General features: G+C 34.7%; 1 protein-coding gene across 6 annotated transcripts in view; it reads right to left on the bottom strand.

Annotated features, from left to right (window-relative positions):
* Positions 1 to 23,693, bottom strand: part of GALNT13 (polypeptide N-acetylgalactosaminyltransferase 13) — a 459,656-nt gene that overhangs the window by 5,763 nt on the left and 430,200 nt on the right. For 2 of the 6 annotated variants that reach the window (XM_074336499.1, XM_074336497.1), the window contains exons 12-14: positions 10,630 to 10,764; positions 5,558 to 5,587; positions 3,571 to 3,768 (exon numbers count right to left, since the gene is read on the bottom strand). In XM_074336499.1, the coding sequence (XP_074192600.1) occupies positions 3,583 to 3,768; positions 5,558 to 5,587; positions 10,630 to 10,764 (351 nt within the window). In that variant the 3' untranslated portion in view covers positions 3,571 to 3,582. The remainder of the gene's footprint in view (positions 1 to 3,570; positions 3,769 to 5,557; positions 5,588 to 10,629; positions 10,765 to 23,693) is intronic. The other 4 variants (XM_074336508.1, XM_074336507.1, XM_074336501.1 and 1 more) reach the window with 3 other exon arrangements.

The raw sequence follows: 23,693 nt of genomic DNA, 5'->3' as shown, positions 1-23,693 counted from the left end.
TACCTTTAACTTCACTACCACATCAGATTAAATCTATTATTTTAAGAAAAAACCTTTGATTTTTTTTAAGTATAAATATTGTGATATGTTTGTAAAAGGAAATGTGCACAAGTGGCTCTGAATTAATTATTATACAACTTCTACTGTTATAGTTTCATCATTGTCTAATACACCTTTATTTGCAGACAGTTAAACAAGTTGGCCAGCATTTATGATGCACTGCCAGGAATTTGGGCTCCTTTGCAAAAAGCCCATTTGTGATCTCTGAGTTCAGTTGAGGGTTGTAAATAGTAACAAGCTTTCACAAAAGCTTAGCTTTCTTAGGCATGTGTTATTCAGTAACCATTTAGTAAACGTGCAAAGAAATGTCACAGCTGTGACCCAAATGAGCAAAACTGTTAGAGATGTTCCCATTTCAAAACACTAAACAAGCCATAGTATCTGTGGCTGAGAATTTCATTGTAGAAGAACAATTATAGCAAAGATCTATCTCACTTGATAGTATGCTATGCTCACCTTATTTTGGTTTGCATTTTTGAGAATCTTAAAAAAAGTCAATATCAAATAAAAACAGGGATGTGATGGTCATATTTTTAAATATTATATCTATATTTTATTTTCTTCGTAATAACAATATCCATTAATAGGCATCTTCTTAGCACCCAAATGCTGAAATGCAGTTCCCAAAATTGCATTATGTTAACTGGTCATTCAACGTCTTTTCTTTCAAGTTTATATTTACATTTTGAAAATATTTTTTTTTTTTTGGACTTTCAGATAGACATTGTAAATCTCCATGCTTTATACTAATTTCGTCATAGTACGATACATTTTTGCTCAGTTTCATGAGCAATGTCTAGAACCATACTATCTAAAACATCCCCCACCTTGGTCATCAGAAGAGAAGTATTTTAGTATTTGGGAGGTGATATGCAGGTGTACCTTGAAGAAGGCATACCACATAGTTTTGTTGCAAAACTAAAGGTAGACAATTTACCAAAATTAAAGGTAGACAATTTTTTTGGCTCTTGATATTACAATTGAAAGTTGGATGAAAAAAATGCAGAGGGAATATAATAAAAGTGGTGGAGAAACACTGTCTAGACAATTGTAATATGTTTGGATTAGGACTGCAAACACCTTGGGCTACCCTGTACTGAGAAATGATGGAATGGAAAATAGGCTTATGGTGAAGACGTTTAATAGACAACAAGCAGGAAATTAAAAGAGCAAGGCTGTTAGATGTGAAGGAGATTTCAAAATTGAGGCCTCTGTTGTTGCTCTTTCAATAGATGGAATCAAGCTGTTTATACTATAAAATGGAGAAAAGAAATGGCCAAAGATAGGCAAGAACGCAGTTGATTTATGCTTATGATGCCAGAAATTATGTTGTTGGCTTATGAACCAACAGCCAACTTGAAAAGAGCACATTCAAAACAAAACAAAAACAATTTTTTTTTTCTTCTGGAAAGCCCTTGTTAAAATCAACAAAATATTCTTCGTTTTTGTTATATACCTGACATCCTTTGTGTATATATGCCCTTTCTCAAAAAAGTTACTTATCCTTGCTTGCTTCTATTTGATTCTTTAAAAAAAATGTTATATGACTTTAAGGAATAAATTGAATATTTGTTGTTAATTACATAAATAAGGATACTTTAAAAATATTAGTAAGTATTGTTTTCTCTAAAAAACATGAATATTTTCTTTAAAGAAGTTCATTAATAGTCAAAAGCTACAGCTCTAAAGATAACAACAAACCAAAGCCCTCTCATTTTAATGTTGTACAATAGAAAGAGCAGACATTTTAGGATCAGACATTTGTAAGTATGAATTCCTGACCTCCCACTTACTGGCTGTAAAAACTTGGGAAAATTACAAAATCATTCTGAGGAATCAGATTCTTTGTCAGAAAAACGCTTAGTTACACTTACAAATACATAAAAATGCTCTTACCTTTACTGCTTAAAAAAAAAAAAAACTTGACCTTCAGTCAACTAACTGTAATCTCTTGGCAACCTGCTAAACGTAAAAATGTTAAATATGTTTCTTACCATTACTTATGGTAAAGAAAAAAAAAAAGACGTCTAATTGATAAACTGTAACTGGATCTAATGAACTGCATTATAAATACCTGATAGGAGCAAAACTGTGGGCTTTTCTCACTTGCAAGACTTGTTCCACTGGTTTACTTGAAGCTCTGCCTATGGAATTGTTACAGAGGTACTGTCTCCTGTGAGGCATAAATCTGTTTAAGCCAGATTGTTTCCCATGCCTGTCTGATGTGGCTCTCATCCCCTTGCACAGGACTGTCACCTGTGGAGAAGCTGGCTCCCATAAGGCTGCCTGAAGTGCTATGGGGAGTAATGTAAATTCTGCTCAGAGAAACAAGTTGTGGTTTCTAGCCTAGAATTCTGTAAGGAGACTTGGGAGACTGAATGTTTAGTTAAGTGTGAGAAGACCCCTGGTTGAGCATTGTATCTACCGGGTATGGTTCTTGGAAAGCAAACTAAGATAATAAATGTAAATTGTCTTGTACACAGGTTCTCTTTGTATAAAAGGTCTGGGTTTTTTCAGCTTTCCAATGCACATTTAGAATGCCCTTGTATCGAATGCAGTTCTAATCCAAACCATACCCCTTCTCTCCTCTCCCCGCCATGCCTCCACGTTCAGCCTTATCACAAGCATTCCAATCTCAGTTGTGTACTCCATAACAACTTTTAACTGGTTCATCTGAACCAGAAACACTCCCTAACTTCCCGTGAGTTTTCTAGCAGGAAATTGGACAATGTAATATGCTTTATTTATAAAACAATCCCCTTAACATCAAGAATTAGGACATGTTCTTAATTGCACTTTTTATGAGAATTCTATACTATTGTTTTTTTACTTAAACTGAATAATGGTTCATTTTATTGCTTAATGCAAATACACTTAGAAATCATAAAAGTGAGAAATAAAAGGTACACTTTTTAAAAAGCTTTTATTATAATTATACCACTTAATCAACCACAAATAAATGCTTAGAATAATTTACTTCATATAGTTATTGTAAAATACCTTGATCTTCAATAATGCATTGGCTTAAAGTTTCAACTTAAAACAATGAATTGCAGAAAGTGTATGTTACATCTGCATACAAGCAAAGTATCTTAATTAAAATGAACAAAATTAAATAATTTCAATGTTCCACAAAAATCCATTTTTGGCTATGTTAATTTTCTTATTGATTTTTCAGCTCTAATGCAAAATCTATTGTCACATAGACATGGCTGTAATTAGCCTAAAAAAGAGCTAATATGTCATATATATTCCATCAATTATATGTAATGAATATATATTTGAAATAAAATAAACTGGAAAATAATCTATTAGTTATAAACTAAACCCTAATTAATACATTCACACTCCAAATTAAAGAGCAGCTAAGCAGTAAAAGACAAAAATAACTCCATGGAGAAATAGCACATAAATATTTTTCTTAAGCACATTTTAAAGAAGTTTGCAGGTTTTAATAACAAAACATAACAAAAATACTAAACTAATATTAATAAAGTCTGCAACACAAACCTCCAAAAATTATTAGAGAACATAATCAGTAGTATTCTCAAAAATATTTCTAAAAACTTCCATTCTGGTATAGTTTCTTAGTAGCCATTTTTGCAAAGGGCTATCATTACACATTTCCACAGTGGGCTGTTGGGAGCCATCAGCTACTTTGCTTACTGAGAGACAGGACTGGGTGATTATGTGAAGAAGAGTGTAAGTCTGTTTGACAAAGAAAATAATGAATAACAACAGAACCAAGTACAAAGGCAGTAATAAATCAATCATTCCTGACAACATACAATTTCTACTGGATAAGAATGGAAGGCACACGTCAAAATAATTGCATCAATGGAGCTGTGAGCCACATCCTTTTAGATGGCTTTAATATTAACTGTATTTGGTCGGAGTAAATGAAGACAAGACAGAAGATGGAGAAGAGCCTGAGATCAAGTGATGAGAATTTTTGATGGAAAAGGTTATATTCTCAGTGTTTGTTCTAGTGATGAAATGCTTTTAGTGCTACTGAGTTATTTTGTGAGTGGAGTCAAAACCATTGACTAGTCCAGTTTTCAGTTATGGTCTTTGGCCTCCTCTTTCCTTTGCTCTAAATTTATTTTGTACTCAAATAGTTCCCACTGTGTTTTCACCGGGCTAACCTGATGGTGTTAAAACAGGATCAAATACATGGTGGAAGGAGAACTGACTCTGGGTGGTGAACACACAATGTGATATATAGATGATGTATTAGAGAATTGTACACCTGAAATCTATGTAACTTGACTAACCACTGTCACCCCAATACATTTGATTTTAAAAAGAAAGTGTCCTACATATGTATTGCAACATTCATCTGAATGTCAATTACAAAATTAATAAAGGAAGGACAAAGAAAAAGATTAACTTCACTTGGGCTCTTAATTCGACTTATTTCTCCAAACACAATTTGTAATTATTTGTCAGTTTCTTGTTTTCCATCTATTTCCTCAGAAGAAACATAAGTTCCAGGAAAGCCTGGGACCATAACTACCAACAGCATCAAGCCCAGACCCTGCACACAGGAGGCCCTGGTTAGTTGATTAAACCACTTAGTGAAAGGCCAATGCTGAAACTACATTCTGATAATTAAACACATGTCTTGGACACCTTAACAGATACAAATCATTGGATTTTTCATGTCAAGGACTAACTTTCTACACTAAAATCATAGATAAAAGATTTAATAAAGATAGGAGAGGTAACATCATATATAATAAATTTAATTTGTAAAAGAACACTGTTCAGTATATAGTTTGATTTATTAAAGAAATTAATTTTTGGGTGGGCGTGGTTTAAAATCCAAACTCGAATTTCCTATCTACGAATATACTGTTTACAATCTGTAGGTTTGATAAGCCTCTACCCTCAGAGACTTTTCTTTTTGCAACAAACTTTTCTTGTTAAGTTTCATGTTGACATCAAAGATCCCAGTGTTAGTGATTGTGAATTTCATGTGTCATTAAAAAGATAAATAAATTATGAACTCTTCCTTGGTTTGAAACGAAAACAAAACTTGATTTTACTTATGCTCAGCAAATGTAACTTCAGAACATGAAGAAGGTATACAAAATACATTTGTAATATATTCCCCCAAAAATATTTATCACATGAATCACCATGAAAAAAAATCCAAAGAACTTTCACTCCAGGTACTTCCAAAATGCCATAAAGTTGTTATTCAAAATGTTAAGTATGATCTCCTTGTTATCTGTGCTTTTGTTAGAATACAATGAGTATTCTAAAAAACAACTGTAAATGTTTAACAAACAAGAACTCAAATTGCAATACTAAATTATTAAATTTCTTATTCACTAATTGATTCTATGTAAGAAATCACAGCTATGGGTCAATGGGAATATGGAAAGGTAATACTTGCTAATATAGGCAGCATTCAAAAGGCAAATCAAGCAACTGTTTTTATTAGGAATGCTACACAGGGAAATGGCTAGATTGCCAGTTACAGATCACTTACCTTGAAATTATATTCCCATTTACCTGCTTTCTGATAAAGGTAAATAAAAGGGATATTAAGTAAAGTCTAAATATAAGCTTCTGTGATTTCAGTAAATATCAATCCAACACATTTTACCTACTGAAAAAAAAAATCCTTACATTGTGACTCTCTGAAACATTTAATACAGATGAATATTAAATTCATAACAAGTAATTTCTCAGTCAACATGCACAGTCACATGAAAAACAAGACTAATTTTTAGCATCATATTTTGCTCCCTTTTTTTTTCTGTGTTGCATAGTGTTTGTCAAGCATAAGTGTTCTGTTCTAAAATTAGATTGTCACATTGTATGTAGCTGCCTGGATGTTCAAAAAGAAATGTGATTATGTGCACTTATTTCAGGAAAATATACATTTCAGATGGATTGGAACACAGTTGTGATGTTCAAATATAATATAAGAAAACCTGAATAAAATAGAATGGATGAATGCCAGACCTTTATAAAAATACTTTAAAAAATGTTTCAGTGAGATAAAACACAGGATTTTTTCTCCCTTTGTGTTTTAACTCTATGGCAGTGAGCTTTCATAGCACCAAAATGTTCAGGTAATTTATTCAGGAGATTCTAGGCCAGGTGGGGATTATGCAGTTTTGCTGATGATGCTCAGGGGCCCCAAATTGAACATGATTGGCCAGGTATAAGGTGGTATCAAAATAAATTAATGGCTGTGTGATTTAAGAAATATATTTTGGTGATTTATTGTTTGGAACAAAATTATAGGGCAAACTAGAAAATAGTGTGAGGAAACCATGGATGCTAAACATTTTAAAATATACAGGAGAGACCAAACCAATGAGAGTTGTCCTACCCCAAATGCCAACAGCATCTCCTTGAGAAACGCTGTTATAGCAGCTCTGACTCAACTCATCTTGTGACCAAATACTCTTCCCTGCTTGCTTCAGCTTCAGTGATGTTAAAAGCTTTATCCCGGGAGAAAGAGAACAGAATGGAGGAAGCCACCTGGCACAAGTGTTGTTTTGGTCACAGGACTAATTGTGATGTTCTTTTAGCAGAAATTCAAAAACAGAAAAGATTAGTAGGGTTTTACACAACCCCTTCTAATCTGAGCCCAATCATCAGATGGAATTCAGATTAGATTTAGACCAAACCTGTTCTTCCTAAATTTTGTAGATTATAAGGATCTAGGGGTATGATAGCTGAAGATTATGGAGTTTCTTTTTGATGTGATGCAAATATTCTAAAATTGATTGTGGTGGTTGTTGCACATGTTTGTCAATATCCTAGAAACCACTGAACTGTACACCTTGGTAGGTAAATCATAAGATGTGTGAATTATATCTCAATAAAGCTGCTTTAAATATGGGGGATAAAAATATTTAGTTAAGGAAGTGGGACACTGTATTTCAAATCAAAATTGACCAAAGGCATGTATTTATTGCCAGATTATGTTTAGTTTCATTCAAATAAACATAGAAGCAAATATATATTAATTATAATATGAATATGTATAGCTACAGTTTGTAAATAATTAGACCATACTGACAAAGTAGTTTTATAATTGCCACTTTGTCCAAATTGACAGCATTTATTGCAAAATTTTTTCAAATGATTAAGGAAAGGAGAAATTCTATGTAAATAAATTTTGATACCACAAATAATTGATAGTATTTAATTACTTATTTCATTTATAATATTGTAAATTTAGCTTATTAGATCATCATCATTGAAATCATCTAGTTGTTTCTAGTGTTTCAGTGACTTCAACAGAATGTAATATAGTGGAAAGACTACTGGATTGAGTGCCAGAAACCTGGAGTGTACAAACACAGAGAGGACATTTAAATACTCTAAGCTTATGTTTACTAATGTGAAGAACACAAATAAGAATAATATTATAGAATTGCATGCAAAAACATAAGAAATTATAGCTAATCAATAAACTTAATTGCCTTCTATTCTACTCCACTCACCTAAGTAAACAAACCAGTTGGAGAGACTCCATGTTTTGAGACTTTATAAGACTGGTTCAATTTTTCTCTGGCTATTCCAACAAATCTATTTCTATTTATGACTAGCTTTTCTAAGATTGAAAGGACTCCAGGAGATATGGTGATGGACTATTTCAGCTGTTCACACTGTGAGATTCACAATTGTACTGATAACTAGCTTTCTTTGAATACTTTATTAGGACCTAAACCCTGCCTCGGCCGCTGTCAGGGTGATCTTTGTGTTTTAGAGTCTTCCTAATAAAGACTGAAAGAAGAGAACATTAAGGTACGTTTCAGCTCTGTAATTCTGTGAACTCCATCAAATTTTATTCTGCTTTGAAACTGCACCACCTCAGAAGTTTCTCAAAGAAGAGTAAATTTGCCTTTGATTGCAATAGATAAAGAATAAATTAAAGAAGCAGCAAGCAGCACTTGTCTACTTTCCACTGGTTGGAATATAAGAAGACTAGAGCTGCTTGGCAGTTACTCCTCTTTTCCATCTCAGCACCTCCCCTTTCGGCTCCTTTTCCCTTCCCCATCTCTCCTAGAGGCCTGATCATTTTCCAAAGTGTATGTGTGCCTTTTCCTAGCTTTGCAATATTTTTCAACAGTGTACAAAAAGACTAAGGAAGATAAGTAGAAGTTTGACCATAGTCTAGAACTTTCCTTCTCACTCTTTTAAAATTGTACATGAATGACCTGGGGGATTTTTGTTAAAATATAGGCTCTGATTTAGTGTGTCTAGAGTGGATTGTCAGAATCCTGATTTCTAACAAGTTCCCAGGTAATGCTGTTAGTCCTAGAATCACACTTTGGGTAACAGTAATTGGGACTATTCTGTACACTAAAGTGACCCTAAAACTAACACTTAAAGAAAAGTTAATCATAAAAAATAAATATTACATATCAATTTCATTAAAAAAAGCCATCTGAATTTTTCTGACTTCTTCACAAATAAAACCAAAAAAATTTCCAGAAAGGCAATATATCATTCCTACAATTACTCCATTCTCTTGTGACTTCTCTACATTACAATTTATACATTTTTTAAAATTCTGCATTATGATTTAAAATTTTTAATTTAGAAAGTTTAAGTCACAATTGTATTTGAAAACATAGACATAAACATATAAGACAGTAAATTAAACTATGTATATACTTTTAAGATGATTTAGACAGTTTATTTAAAAATAAATATTTGTCAATAACTATGACATAAACTTTTTTGTATCTGTTTTAGAAACAAATCTTACAAAGATACAAAATATTGCAATACTCTAAAAATACTGCAATACATAACTCTTAGTCATACAAACTAATAAATTAGAAAAAAACAAAAAAACATTTCTGTATCTTAGGTGAAGCAACCCATTTTTTTCACTTTTCTTTCAAATTCCCTTGGTATTCAACAATCTTGCTACTAAATGATAAAAATATAAACAAGAGCATATGCCTAATTACCAATAATAGTTATTTCAGAAATGAAGAAATCTGAGTTATGTCATGACTATAAAAGCCATTAGCCAATCAAAAATTATAGAAAAGTTTAAAGACTATAAGTGGTATTCTGAAACTCAACTGTTTTGTCTTTTAAAAAATATGTACACTCATTCCTTTTTTCTTATAGATATATGTTATAGTTCTTTACTTGTAGCACAAGCCCAGTAAAGTCTTGGGTTCCTGGTGAAGACTAAAGAGCAACAACAACAATAAAAAAGTTTTATTTAAAAATATAATACTTTCAGGATTTCTCCTTTTTCTATACATTTATCTGTACTTTTCCTAATAAGAGAGGCAGGGAGCTGATTAAGGACCCAGATTTACCCATATGTATTATTGAAGGAAATGTCTTCTGCAGTCTTAATATGAAGGGTGGTGATGACAATAGTTGAAGAGAAAAAATGGTGGTCGAATAAAGAAGGTGAATAAAATCAAGAGTCTGAAAAGAACTTACTGGTGCAACACAGGAAGGATTCATGGTGTTTGTCCTTAATTATGTCCCAGAAGAAGAATATGTTTTATCCAGAGAGCTTGGTAATATTGTATACATTTTAGGGCCAAAATTTAACCCTGTGTAACCAGTTTCAAATAACATAAGAATTCAGTATGTAAATTACAAGGACATTCAAAATGTTTTTAAAATGAATGCCTTGTTATTATAAAATATCAATAATACCAACAACTCTGAAGATTGGTTTTTAAAATGTTACTCTTGCAGAATATTCTAAGCTTTCGCAGAACACTGAATTTGTGTAATTCATTTACCTCCATTGTATTATTTATCTTACAAGAATAAAATTTACTTTTTAAATAAGTCACCGACCATTTGATAATGTAGAAAATGTAACAGAGACGACCAATTCATTTTGTTAAGCAAAGAGAACAGAAAGAAATTAAGCCGTTCCAAGGCAGCTTTCTAATGCAGAGGACAGTATTTCTTTTTTATTAGCTCCATCTGATGGTTGATCTGGTTTTTACACACTGCCAGGCTGCAAATTCCCAACAGTAAATTTGTTGTTTTCTCTCCTGCTCTTCTCTCCAAAAGATGTGCTACATTGAAAAGATGCTGTGTAATTGATTATGAACCTAATTAGTTTATTATTGAATTTTTCAAAGTATTTACTATTATGACGAGCATTCACTCTAATCTTGTTAGCTTTTTCCTTTAAAGTTGAGAAGCATAAATATTAGAGATTACAATGGTATAAAATTTAACATTTGAAAATATGTTGTTAAAAATATGAAAATCATTGAAATTGTCTGTATATGCACACCACGTGCACACCTCTCAGATTAGCATAGCTTGCCCCTTGCCTAATTTATGTTGAGCATGTATATGTGATAACAAATATTAAGCACATAAAAATTACTTTATCTTTCTCATTTATATTTTATACTTATGGACTAGTTTTGCAAATCCGCCTTATATGATAAATCATTCTCATGTTATCAAATATGTGCATGCATGCTTGAAAATGCAGTTCTTCCAATGCAGAAAAATAGAACTTAGGATTTAAATGTATTTGATATAACTGAGTTTAAGCATTAAAAAATAAGTAAATTAAGGAAAATACTATACCTCCGCATCATATTCCCATAACTGATTTCCTCTCATATGGTGGCATTTTAACATGATGACTGGTCCATTGAGTCTAGAAACATCCAAGCACAAATCATCGGTTCGGATTTCTTTGTCAGCAGTATAAGAAAATACCTGAAAATATAAAATTCAGCTATAAAATAATATCTTCTTAAAAACAAGAAAGTCACTGAATAGCAGATTTATTTGTTGAAGCTTTCATATCAGATAAATTTATGTTTTCAAATGATCTCTGCTGTGTGATCTTGAGAAAGCTAGTTCACCTCTCTGAGTCCTTCTGCAAAATAGGGAGAGTATCATGTTTTATAAGGTTTTTGTGAAGCCTCAATTTAATAAATTTATGAAATGCTTATTATTTGCTGGTACTGTACTTCCTGCACTAGGCTGGCCTTATAAATCTCACAACAGGTTCAATAAAAGGAAGTTTGTAAACTGTGTGGAGCTCAACAAAGGGCAGTCCCTGTTCCCACCACCATATGACCGATTCCTCACTCTAGGGACAATGATGCTTTCCAAAAGGAAGTTTATTTTTTTCTTTCTATAATGTAAATGCATCACATAAATTTTATTAACTATTTTCAGTGGATTCCTAAAGTTTGTAGACTTATTTAGAGAGCTCATTAAAGGTAGGCTCTATGCTTATCTTTCTCATATCGTTTTGGCTGGGCTTAACTACAATTCTCAAAATATCTAAGAAATGTCAAAGTGGTTTGTAGGCACATAGTTAGCTAATTCAAACGGATACTACATAATCTCTGTTACTTTGTTCCTGGTGTGAATAATTTATAACATTGACTATTAAAGTTTCATGAGAGTTATTAAGCACATAATTATAAAAGTTATTTTCTTCCATTAGCTGTGATAACTATGGTTCAGTATTCTACTGGTATCTTTTCTCCTTGTAATGTCAAGAGGGAGTGTAATAAGGAAAGTGATCCCAGGGTCTTTTTGTTTTCCAAAGCAGTCTGATGAACTTGGAGTAAGTCAGCTGTACAAATCACTTACAAACTCTCGGGCCCTAGTTATTTTTTTGTTTGTTCATTTGTTTGTTTGTTAAAGTTTATCGGGGCGACAATTGTTAGTAAAGTTACATAGGTTTCAGGTGTACAATTCTGTATTGCATCATCTATATATCAATTGTGTGTTCACCACCCAGGGTCAGTTCTCATTCCATCACCATATATTTGATCCCCTTTCATTCTAGTCTTTAAGCTGATCAAGTCAGTCTTGAAAGGACTGCTGTGACAGCACTGCTACTCAGGCTTTTGTCTGAAAAACACCAGTTGTAAGAGAAAGGTGCAAAGTCAATGATGGAGCCCAAGTACCCTCTTAAGGCAACATCGTAATTCTTCACAAAGGTTATACTCATACATTCTACACAATATAAAAACTGAGAAGTATAAGAACTTCCTTTAATTGAACCATATATAAAATATATCATAGACTTCATGGTAAGAAATTCAGAAAAACATTTTTTATCTTTAATATTTTTAATGTTCACATTTTTAATGGAAAATACAAGTAACCAAATTAAGAGTAAAAGAAACACCCACCAAACATAAGTATCTGCATCCTTCCCATACATGGTTAGTACTTTTTTAATAGAACTATAGTAGTTTTCCCTTCTCCATGGTTTTGCTTTCTGTGGTTTCAGTCACCTGCAGTCAACTGCTGTCAGAAAATATTAAATGGAATCCAGAAATAAACAATCCATATACATTTTCTTTCTTTTTGGGGGTGGTGTGGAGAGTGGGCAGAAATAATTAAGAGCAACGTTGGGGATTGGTCACAGCAGGACTAGGTGTGGTAAGAAACTGGTGGGTAATACGTAATGGGAAGCCTGTGGCATGGTCTGGTGCACCCAATTGAGGGTGACGAGGACTGTGGTGAAATGGACTGCATGTCCACCTGGGTCCTGAATCTGATACCGCTTCTACCCTAGCCATGCGTGGAGGGGAGCTGTCAGAGTCAGCTGGTGTGGTCCTCTTCCCCAACTTGCCCCAGACCCATAGCCCTGGCAAAGACTGCATGTGGGGCCTACACGTCCTGGAAGAGAAGCTCATCTTGCTCCAAGTTGAGATATACGTTTGGGTGCCACAGAGGGTGCAATGGGTATGTGTCCAGCCAAGTGTGGTACAATACACCAGCCTGCATTCTGAGCCTGGCTGGCTTGTACGTTTAAAGAAGATTCAGTGAATATGTGGTCTGATGAAAGAGGAAAGAGGAAACTAAAGGCTCAGGGTGGTGGTGTGGGGTTGTCAGGTAAACCTAAGTACAAGTCACTTATTAGCCAGGCAGCTTTGGAAAAGTAAATGGGGTAATGCAGCCTTCCTCAGGGGCTATTGTTAAAAAGGTGCTCTAACTTGGCAACTCTCACTGTTTGGCTGTTTCTGAGGCCACCTCTGGAATGATTTCCAGGGACCCAGGCCCACGTTGTTGCATCACCACCAGCACGTAAATTGGGTGTGGGTGTGGCAACAATTCATACATTTTAAATTGCATGCCATTCTGAGTAGTGTGATGAAGTCTCCAGCTGCCTTACTCCTTCCTGCCCCTTTGTCCAGCTTCTCCATGCTGTATATGCTCCCTGCCTCTTAGGCACTAAGTAGTCCCCTTAGTTATCAAATCTTCTGTCTCTGTATCACTATGCACGTGTTTAAGTAACCCTTATTTTATTGTTGTAATTGTTCTATTTTATTATTAGTTATTGATGTTAATCTCTTACTGTGTCTAATTTATAAATGAAACATTATCATAAGCATATGTGAATAGGAAAAAAACATAGTATATGAGGTCTGACCATTAGGCTTGAGAACTTGTTGCAAGGATGTTGCTAAACTTTTTTGATATCAGAGGGATTATTCATTACAAATTTGTACCAAGTGGACGAACAGTTAACCAAGTTTACTATTTGGAAGTGCTGAAAAGGCTGCGTGTGAAAGAAAGTTAGACAACCTGAACTTTTCGCCAACAACCCATGGCTCTTGCATCACGAAAATGCACCAGCTCACATGGCACTGTCTGTGAGGGAGTTATGAGCCAGTAAACACATAACTGTGTTGCAACACCCTCCCTACTCACCTGATCTGGTCCCAAATGACTTCTTTCTTCATGCAAAGATAAAGAAAATATTGAAAGGAAGACATCTTGATGACATTCAGTACTTTGAGGGTAATATGATGACAGCTCTAATGGCCATTCCAGAAAAAGAGTTCCAAAATTGCTTTGAAGGGTGGAATAGATGTTGGCATTGGTGCATAGCTTCCCAAGGGGAGTACTTCAAAGGTGACCATAGTGATATTCTGCAATGAGGCATGTAGCCCTTTTTCTAGGATGAGTTTGCAAACTTAATTGTTTGACCTCATTACAGGGTTCGGTACTATCCATGGTTTCAGACATCCACTGGGGGTCTTGCAAAATATCCCCCATGGAAAGTGGGAGACTACGTACAAACATATTTAATTAAATAACTGAATCTGGTAGGAAACTTTGACCTGAGGGAGGAAAATTTCAAGAGAAATTTATTTGCCCATTATAGGCTTATTTCAATGTGAAGAATAATTTTCCACAATGAAATCACTTTATTTTAGTTGTGTATGGATGCCAATGTAAATGGAGACACCAAAGCGTCCATATTCATCATTAATGTTGCATGAATGCAATCATTGCCTGAGCAATGATTCTCCTCAGATTTCTTAGGATAATTTGGAAACTACCTGTTGAAAGTTCTTGAGTGCAGTCTACCATGGTTTTTTTTCCTTAATTTCTAATTTTGATTAACTTTTTGGCAATTAGTAGATATCTTAAGTAATTTTCATTCAAGGAATTTATATTTGTAGAATAATTTTGCATATACATTATATATTATATGTTAATATATAATATATATAATACATAGTTATATATATGTATATATGGAATATATACATATATATAATATATATTTATCTTTCTTTGGCGTTTGCACTTGAAAAAAAGGTAACTGATGTTAAAATGACTGTTACACAGATTTTTTTTTTTTTTAAACATCTGCAGAAAATACTTTCATTGTCTTCTGGCATTGATGTAAAACCAGGATTACATGGGTTTTTTGTACCTGAGAATCTCATTTTTTGCTTGACTGTCTCCAGGATGTGTTTTATTCTATATAATAGTAAAAAGTGAATGTCAGTATATGCATGTCTTTCTTGACTTTCTCTGGATATTAGTTTGATCTCAAATATTTACCTTTTATGTCTATCATTTTTTTATTCATAATTTCATCTTTGTGCTTTTTCATATCTCCTATTGTATAACGTTAATGGAATTCACTTTGGGATAGACTGAAATATTATACCCAAAATACTTTCTAGAGAAATCAGTTCACAGAAGCATTCAGTAACTGATATTTCACATTATTGGAGTTAATCTCCCAGGTGTGGCTCTGTGTATAGATTCCTGCCTTGATTATATGCCCTGTATCTGAAGAATTTTTGGACAGGAACTCAGCAGGTTTTTCTCTTGCTGGTATGCCTACCTCTTAGACCCTACACAGTCCTGAGGTTGGGGGGTGGTGCTTAATGCCTTATGACAGACTTTCCTGACACTTTTCAGCACAATACCATCTCCGTATATCATCACCCTTTAGATTCACCACTTCTGAGTTCCTTGTGAATTTGGGGACAACCTCACATCTCTTTAATTTCCCTAAGAAGCAGCAGCTCCCCGTGACTATAGCCTGTTGCCTATGTCAATATCCCAGTAGATTCTTTCAGTTGGTATATGTAATTCTTAGTAGACTACCTGCCCAGTCTCTGTTCTTGCTGTAGTTAAAGGTTTTATTCCTAACCACATAAAATATTTCAAACTTGAACACATATGAAACACATTAACTTAAACTATCACACACGTTGATGAGTTTACAAGATTGATTCCTTCATAAGTGAAATGTTATTATATATTCTTTTACAAAAATTGGAAACTAATTCTCCCTTTCTAGTTACCACTCAAATTGCTTTTTGATTGGTTACCAATACATATTCTTACTAAGCCAGAATTGAGTTACACAAAGGCTAGATTTAGCATTTATTTTCAGTTGTTTCAATGCCAGGTTGGCTCTAATGACAACTGATGAAATCACAGTCTAATCACTTTAAGCTAAGATGACTAGAAGCAGAGTAAAATAATCAATCTCTGTGTTCTTCCACCCATTACAAAAGAGGAACAGGAAGAAGTAACATTAATTGAGCACCTATCTGTGTTAGAAAACATGTGGATAGGATTCATATATACTATATTACATAAATTTGCCCCTTTGTTACATTGTGCAATTATATTTGTATTCCTGTGAATGTATGCCAACTTACAGTACTGCAAAGCATAATAAATAGAGCTCTTTTCATGAGGTGTATGGATGCAATAATTTATAGGGCTTTGAAAATCTGTTTTACACCTAATCTTCATATTTGTTTAAACACATAAAATTATGAACTATTTAGCATTACATGTCGTCCTTTGTAGCTAGCTCTACAAAGAACCACTAAAAAGGCCATTTTTACTGAATTATTTTAAGTTCAGCTATCTTATAAGAAGTGATGGATCCTGTGTTCCTCTTTGTGGACCCTATTAATTATTATGTGTTCCAAAGACTATTTTGATTTCTGTAACAACTCAGTTTTTATTGTCTCCTATTGTATTATAATTTGCTAGGGCTACCATAACAAAGTACCACTAGATGGCTTAAACAACAGACACTTATTTCCTCAGAGTACTGGAGGCTAGAAGTCCAAGATCAAGATTTCAGCAGGATTGGTTTCTTTTGTGAACGTCTCTCCTTGTACAGATGGCCATCTTCTCCCTGCATCTTCACATGGTCTTCCTTCTGTGTCCTAATCACTTCTTATATGGATCACAGCCCTATTAGATTAGGGTCCACCATATGATCTCATTTTACCTTAATTACATCTTGAAGATCCTATCTCCACATATAGTCATATTCTGAGGCACTGAAATTAGGACTTCAACACACACATTTTTGGAGAAGGGACACAATTCAGCCCGTAATGCCTAATAAACCTTTAAAACATACTGAAAAAGATAATGTGCCTTTCCTTATGTCTTGATGAAAACTACAGGGTGTAAGATTTTTTCTGCTCACTTGTCATGGTCCCCTGGGGATTCATTTCAGAAACTGAAATGAATGGTCTGTTTAATGGTCTGTAGAATGGTCTGTTTAATATTATCAGTTGAAACTCCGAATGAAATGTAGCACCAAATCTCCTCCCCTTTTCTAAAGTGGTTGCTTTAGGTTGGAAGTCTGCAGTGGGAAAGGGCAGTGTTGACTTCTGTATTTCACCATCTTAAGTGTTTTCTTTCTTTCTCACCTCCCTTCCACTCCCAAATTCCTCCAGGCTGCTAATCAGTTTTTGATTCTGCCAGGGTGGGAAAAGTAGAGGAGCAGTCTTACTTGAACTGCCTCCGTAACTCCTTCCTATTTTCTGGCCTGGCGGAGATTTAAAGCTGCCTCGCCTGAGTGCTTTTGGATCTTCAGAGATTTCAATTGCCAAGCACTTCTCGTTGAAATGTTAACTAAGAAAACAATACATCTTTTATAAGTGGGTCACTTTTTGTGACTTGACCAATTCAGAGAGGCAAGCTGACTCAGGCAGTGCAGTCACTTCAATTCATTTGTCATAGGTCAGCATTACCATGTGTGAGTCAGGTCACAGCCTTTCCAATTCCCCAAATTCCACATAACAGACTCTCAAAGTGGTATCCTACACAATTTACAGGTCCCAGTGCAAAAGGAAAATACAGGACATATTGTTCAAAAACTATTAAGACTTTCAAGCATGTAGGGCCCTGTTTGGCTGCATAGGTTGCACATAGACGAAGCTGCTCCCACCTTGAGTCGTCCTCTCAGTAGCTTTGTCATCAGAAGCTAGAATCACAACCCCTCCCCTCTAGAGGGAGGGTGACTACTCTCTCCATGGAAAACCTTACAATATTCTTCACCTTCTGACATCCCCTGTTATGGGTTGAATTGTGTCCCAGCAAAAGCTATGCTAAAGTCCTAATGTCTAATACCTCCGAACGTCAACATATTTGGACATAGGGTAATAGCAGATGCAATTAGTTAAGTTACCCTGAGGTCATACTGGAGCAGGGCAGGCCCTTAATCTAAAATGACCTGTTGGAAATGACCTTATAAGAAGACAGACACTTATGGGGAGAAAGGGCCCTGTAACAACGGAGGTAGAAATTGAAGCAATGTTTCTACAAGCCATGGGATTGCAGGCAAATACCGGAAGCTAGAAGAAACAAGGAATGATCCTCCCTTACAAGTTTCAGAAGGAATATATCCCTCTGACAGCTTGATTGCAGACTGGAAGCCTCAAGAACTGTGAGACAATACATTGTTGTTGTCTTAAACCATCCAGTTTGTGATTTGTTACAGCAGCCATACGATACACATATAGCTCCTTTTAGTCCTTATGCTGGCTGAGGGGTCTAAAACTCATGGAATCAGTTTTCCAAATTGTCATTACAAATTTTGCATAGACTTCCCTAAGTCTTATTTTAGATTTCATATCTTGGTGTCTGGACTGAAAATGGTACCATCCAGTTACACTTTCCAATAGCATCAGAGCAATCATTTTTATAATCATTTTTCTATTTTATTATATCTTCAGAAAGTGGTTCTTTAGTGGGGTTAGGTGATTTACCTGCTTTTATGCATACTTTATAGAAATCACATTGATTTCTGTCTCCAAACTGATATATTCTAATGAGTCTGGGAATAATTCTCAACATATAAAGGATGCTAGCTACTTCCAATCTCAATTCCTTTTAACCTTCATATTTTTTTTTTTCAGAGAAGGTAAGCATTTTCATTATTTCACCTATGTATATAGTTTGTTCTGTATTTTCCATTTGGGTAAATATGCCCAACAGCATTTTATAATTTTGCAAATACCTATGATTAAAACACTTAAATTTTCAAGGACTGTTGTGAGAAAGAGCTTCTAAAATATTTTATATGAAATTAATGCTTTACTGTGTCTAGACATTCTTTTAAAATAAAGTTGCATCATGCTTAAATCCTAACATTGTATAGCTACTTCTTTAAAAATACTATTTTATAGTTACTCCCATGGAAAACTGCAAGCTAAATTTTGCTCAGATTAGTAGCATAAGCAGCTGCTCGCACCTTGTGGAAGCAGCGCAAGTTTCAAAGCAAGTTCACTGTTCCCTGTTATTGGGATCTGGACCAAGCCTCCTTCAGCATGGGCTCAGGAACCACACGCCCTCTGCTGGCTCTGTCTGGCACAGGATTTCTTATTTTCTTGTATCCTTAGATGAAGAAATATTTTGTGTATATATATATGTGTATGTATATATATATATATATATATATATATATATATATATGTGTGTGTATATATATATATATATATATACACACACACACACATACCTACATATATATACACACACATATACATATACAAATTCTTATATATTTATGCATATATATATATATATACACACATATATAAAATCTGTGTATATTTAAAGTTCACACATGTATCTGATTCAGCTTATTATATAGGTTGTGATTTCCCTAGATTTAGTTACATATAATCCGAATTTATAAAATAATTTTCCTATTGAGTGCCTCAGGACAATATTTTCTATAACAGGTCACAGTTTGAAGGGACTCTGTCAGTTTATGCCAACTGCTTCACTATCTAGATGAATAAACCAAGGCCAACAAATTTACAGGATTCACCCGATTTGCCAGAACTGCCTAGTGACAGACGTCTCTCTGGACCCCAGGCTGATTGTCACTATTCTTTTACTTGACTACGCTGCCCTTACACACTCATCACTTAGTCATTTTGGAGCTTTAGGCCCTCTGGGGGATCACTTTAGGTATTTGAAGTGCAGTCAATTTGAGAAATCTGTCAACAACCATCCCGAAGGATAAATTACAAGAAAACAAACACATACTGTTAGTTTTTTCCACCTCACTCTGTAAATAGCCCAGGAAAATTTGCACTGAAATAACAAGGAAAATTGTTTAGCAACAAAAATTAGACCTTTAGCAATGTGATCTCTCTCACTGTATGTCACACCATCCTGAAATTAGCATGGGAGAGGCACCCATGTAATTGAATTCATCAATGGAGCCACCAAGCAAAGAGACTTTCCTCCCAGACAGGTCCTTTTTCTGTCTTAGTTGATTTCTGGTTTCATCTATAGCCTGTTAGCTCAGTGGTTTGTGTGGAAGAGGGTAAGGAGAAGTATGTAGCTTCTGGCTGTGTACTCTCAACTTACTCGTATCTTACATGCCTAGATGATATCTATAGTCTTTTGCAGTTTGAATGCTCTAAAACTCTGTTATTAAAAACAGGATGTGTGTGTGAATCTCATTTTCAATGTTCCCATCCTGTTCTCAACATCATCTATGAAACATCCACTCTTTCCTCTTTCACCTCAATGTAACTGGATGTGACAATTTGATATTTCTTAATTAGTGCTCATTAGTCATTTCATTCCTCAGTCTCTGACCTGGTCTGTGCCGATCGCATTACCAGGATTATCCTTCTGATTCCATTTTGCCCAGGAAAAGACAGCCCTACCTAAAGTCTTAATACATTTTTCACTTTATGTAGCACTTTGTAACTGTTCTTACCTAGATAGCTTATCTATATTGTGTTGCAGGTACGGCCTAATTTGTGTATACCTTGGAGCAGGACAGCACTGCAACAACGGGCTTTGGAAAATGAAACAAACATGGGTCTGAGACTTTCTTCCACTGCTCATCAGAACAGAGTTACTGGGAGGCTGTGTCAAAATCTTGGCTTCCTCATCCAGGAAAAGGATAAAGATGCTCCCTATTTTTTGGGCTATTTCAGGGGTTGAACAAGGTAATTCATGTAAACTCTAAATGCAGCAGTTGCCTCAGTAACATCTAAATATTAGTTATTATCTAGCAAAATCTAGACAGATAATCTACATTTATTACATTCTGCCTTATCTTTTTATTATTTTTTAAACCTTGCTGTCCCAATAACAATGCTGAAGATGTATTTTAAACACCAATGGAAACAATTCTGGAAAAAGAGTATATGTTTAATAATCACTTGCTGAACTGAAATGAAAACAATTTGTCTTTGGAATTCTCTAGTCCACTTTGTGGAAAACAGAGCAAGAGTAAGGTAATATAGTAAGCAGGATGCACTAATAAAATAACAGAATGTGATTGATGCTTCTATTTTCTTTCTATTTCATTATTAAATCTTCCTATTTTAATCTTTACTTATGTTAAAGGTTATTAATGTTTAATACTTTCCTTTACCTTGAAGGGTTTTAAAGGAAGTCTACAATTCAAGAATTCTAATTTTTAAACATTATGCTCCACTCATATTTTACTATTGTAGTATTGAATATAAATTGCAAATTTAATTCCAATCAGAATCCCTTCTTGAAGATACCCCACTAGATATTTGAATGTACAGATGCTGCTTTTTATGTGACTATGGTGGAGTACTCAGATGATCTCAACTTTTCTGTTCCCTGGTGTATGCCCTGTGTAAACACCCTTCCTTTGAGTGTGAGTGAGACTTTGATTATGACAGGAAAGTCACTTCATGATTATATTATGATATATAATACCTCATATAGCCAACCAAAGAGAGAGATTTTCCTTCTGGCTTTGAAGATGCAAACTGCCATGTTTGACAAGGCCATTGGCAGAGAAATGGGGCTGCCCATAGCTGCTGAGAGCAACCGTTGGTAGAGAGCCAGAAAAAAACTAAAAACACCAACAAAACAAAAATATAGGACCTCGGTTCTCCTACTGGAAGAAACTGAAATCAGCCAATAACCAGAAAGCTTAGAAGACGACCTTGAACCTCCAGTGAAATCACAGATCCGGCCAGCACCTTTATTTCAGGTGTTTGAAACCCTGAACAAAGAAGCAGCCACGTAGTACTTGAATTTATGAACCACAGAACTGTGAGATAATAATTTGGGGTTGTTTGAAGCCACTAAATTTGTAGCAATTTGCTACACAACAATAGAAAACTAACACATTGAACATCAGGCAAAAGGAGATCCATGCAAACGCTAGAATTATTCTCACCATGTGGAACACTTTCTCCCGTGTTATATCTCTATCATTTATTTATTCCTTCACCCATCCATTTATTCAGCTGATACTTTTGAGCATGTTGAATGTTTCAGGCTTTATCCAAACTATATAGGCCCTTCATGAAACTCTGAATTCGATACACAAACATCTAATTGAGTAACAACATTTCTGTAAGAGTTTCTTCCACTGTTCCAGCCTGCCTTGAACTTAGTTCTCCATGTTGTCAATGTAATGATTTTCTTTAACAAATTATCTTTCTCTTGATGGTACTGTCTGCCATGTTTCCCCTGGATTGTATCATTCCTTAAATATTTATTCTCTGAAGAAGTGACCCTCACATGTATAAATTGAAAGGACAGAAAAGTGACTCTTGAATGGGATATCCTCCTTTAGCCATGGGCAGTTTAATATATACTTTTAATATATACTTTGCTACTATCTCATTGGTGGTACCATGGAATAGCAAAATATTTGCTCTTTCAGGTTCCTACAGATTTAGGCCTGTGAATGTAAAATAGATATAGCAGCAATACTATAAATCGTGTACAAAACACCTATTATATTTGTTTTAGTGTTTGTTTTATTATCTGCACATTAACTTTGTGTCATCCGTTTAAAATATATATTTACTGGTATGGTTGTAATATTTCATATCTTATAAGGTTTTCACTTATACTATATCATTAGACACTTCGTAAAACTCCCGAGTATGGCATATAATTAGATAAAAATAATTATGTATATGTATATACATATATACCTCAAAGGCAACTTATAATGTCCTAGATGGTACAAAGATGTTCTTATTGTGTGTCAGTTATAACTGCCTCTTATCTGTAAAAGTAACTACTCTTTAGTCTAAATTAGACATAATTAAAATAACTCACTTCCAGAATATTACCACAACATTTGCACCAGATGTGAATAATGCTAAATGTTTAAGGTGGATGCAAGCTTAAAGAAATCCTGTTTAATTAAGGTATCCATCATTGTTGCAAAATAAGGTCAGGCTCTACTTAGTTTGGCTTCCTCCAAAAACTGACATTGAGACAAGGATTCAAGTGCAAGCAGTTCATCAGGCAGATAACCCAGGGCAGACCAGTAGAGCAGCAGGGAAGGGAAAGCAGCCAATAAAGGGTACCTTACAAATGAGGTACACGGTGGGTAACTGCAGATAATCCTGTGGGGGGTCTCTGACAACTGGTCTAGGGCCACCTCAGATTCAGTCCCCACCAAGGATGAAGGAGCAGGATGATTACTCAAGCGCTTTGCTTGAGGTGTGCTTCCGTGGAGTAGAACTGAGTCAATGCCCAGGTGTGCCCCGGTGGGTAAAGTAACCTGTGGCAGTGAAAACCCTCAGGCAAAGGGGCACAGATTCTGACCTTTGGATGTTGGGCTAGAAGCAAGTGGGAGGAAAGAGATTAAACAACATGTTGGGAGCACCTGCTCTGTGTTTGGCAAGATATCAGTCATTTAAAACATACCGAATATTAAATATGACATGGCACATCTAATATACTATACACTTGTTCAATAGCTTTTCCAGATAAGCATCATTATTCTTCTTTCAAAAATGAGGAATTATGAGGCTTGAAAAGGTTAAATAACTTCCCCAAAGTCACTCATTTTGCAAGTGGGAGAACCGTCTTTGAACTATGATCTGTCAGACCCCAAATTCCATGCTCTGTTCACACACTTTTCACATACTCTCTCACACTAGCATTTTCCTTCTTCTGATAATTTTAACAACAAAAACAAAAAAAAACAAAAAAACAACATTAAATTCCAAGCTTTATTCAGATATCAGTACTTTTCCCCTAACATTCCATGTGATCCCATGTTCATTTTTCTAAGGATACCATCCAGATTATATTACATTAGTCATCATATCTCAATCTATCGACAG

This window comes from Rhinolophus sinicus, linkage group LG01 (assembly GCF_036562045.2).
Source record: "Rhinolophus sinicus isolate RSC01 linkage group LG01, ASM3656204v1, whole genome shotgun sequence".
In the NCBI taxonomy this organism is placed as follows: Eukaryota; Metazoa; Chordata; class Mammalia; order Chiroptera; family Rhinolophidae; genus Rhinolophus; species Rhinolophus sinicus.
This window is presented reverse-complemented; position numbering and strand designations above follow the sequence as displayed.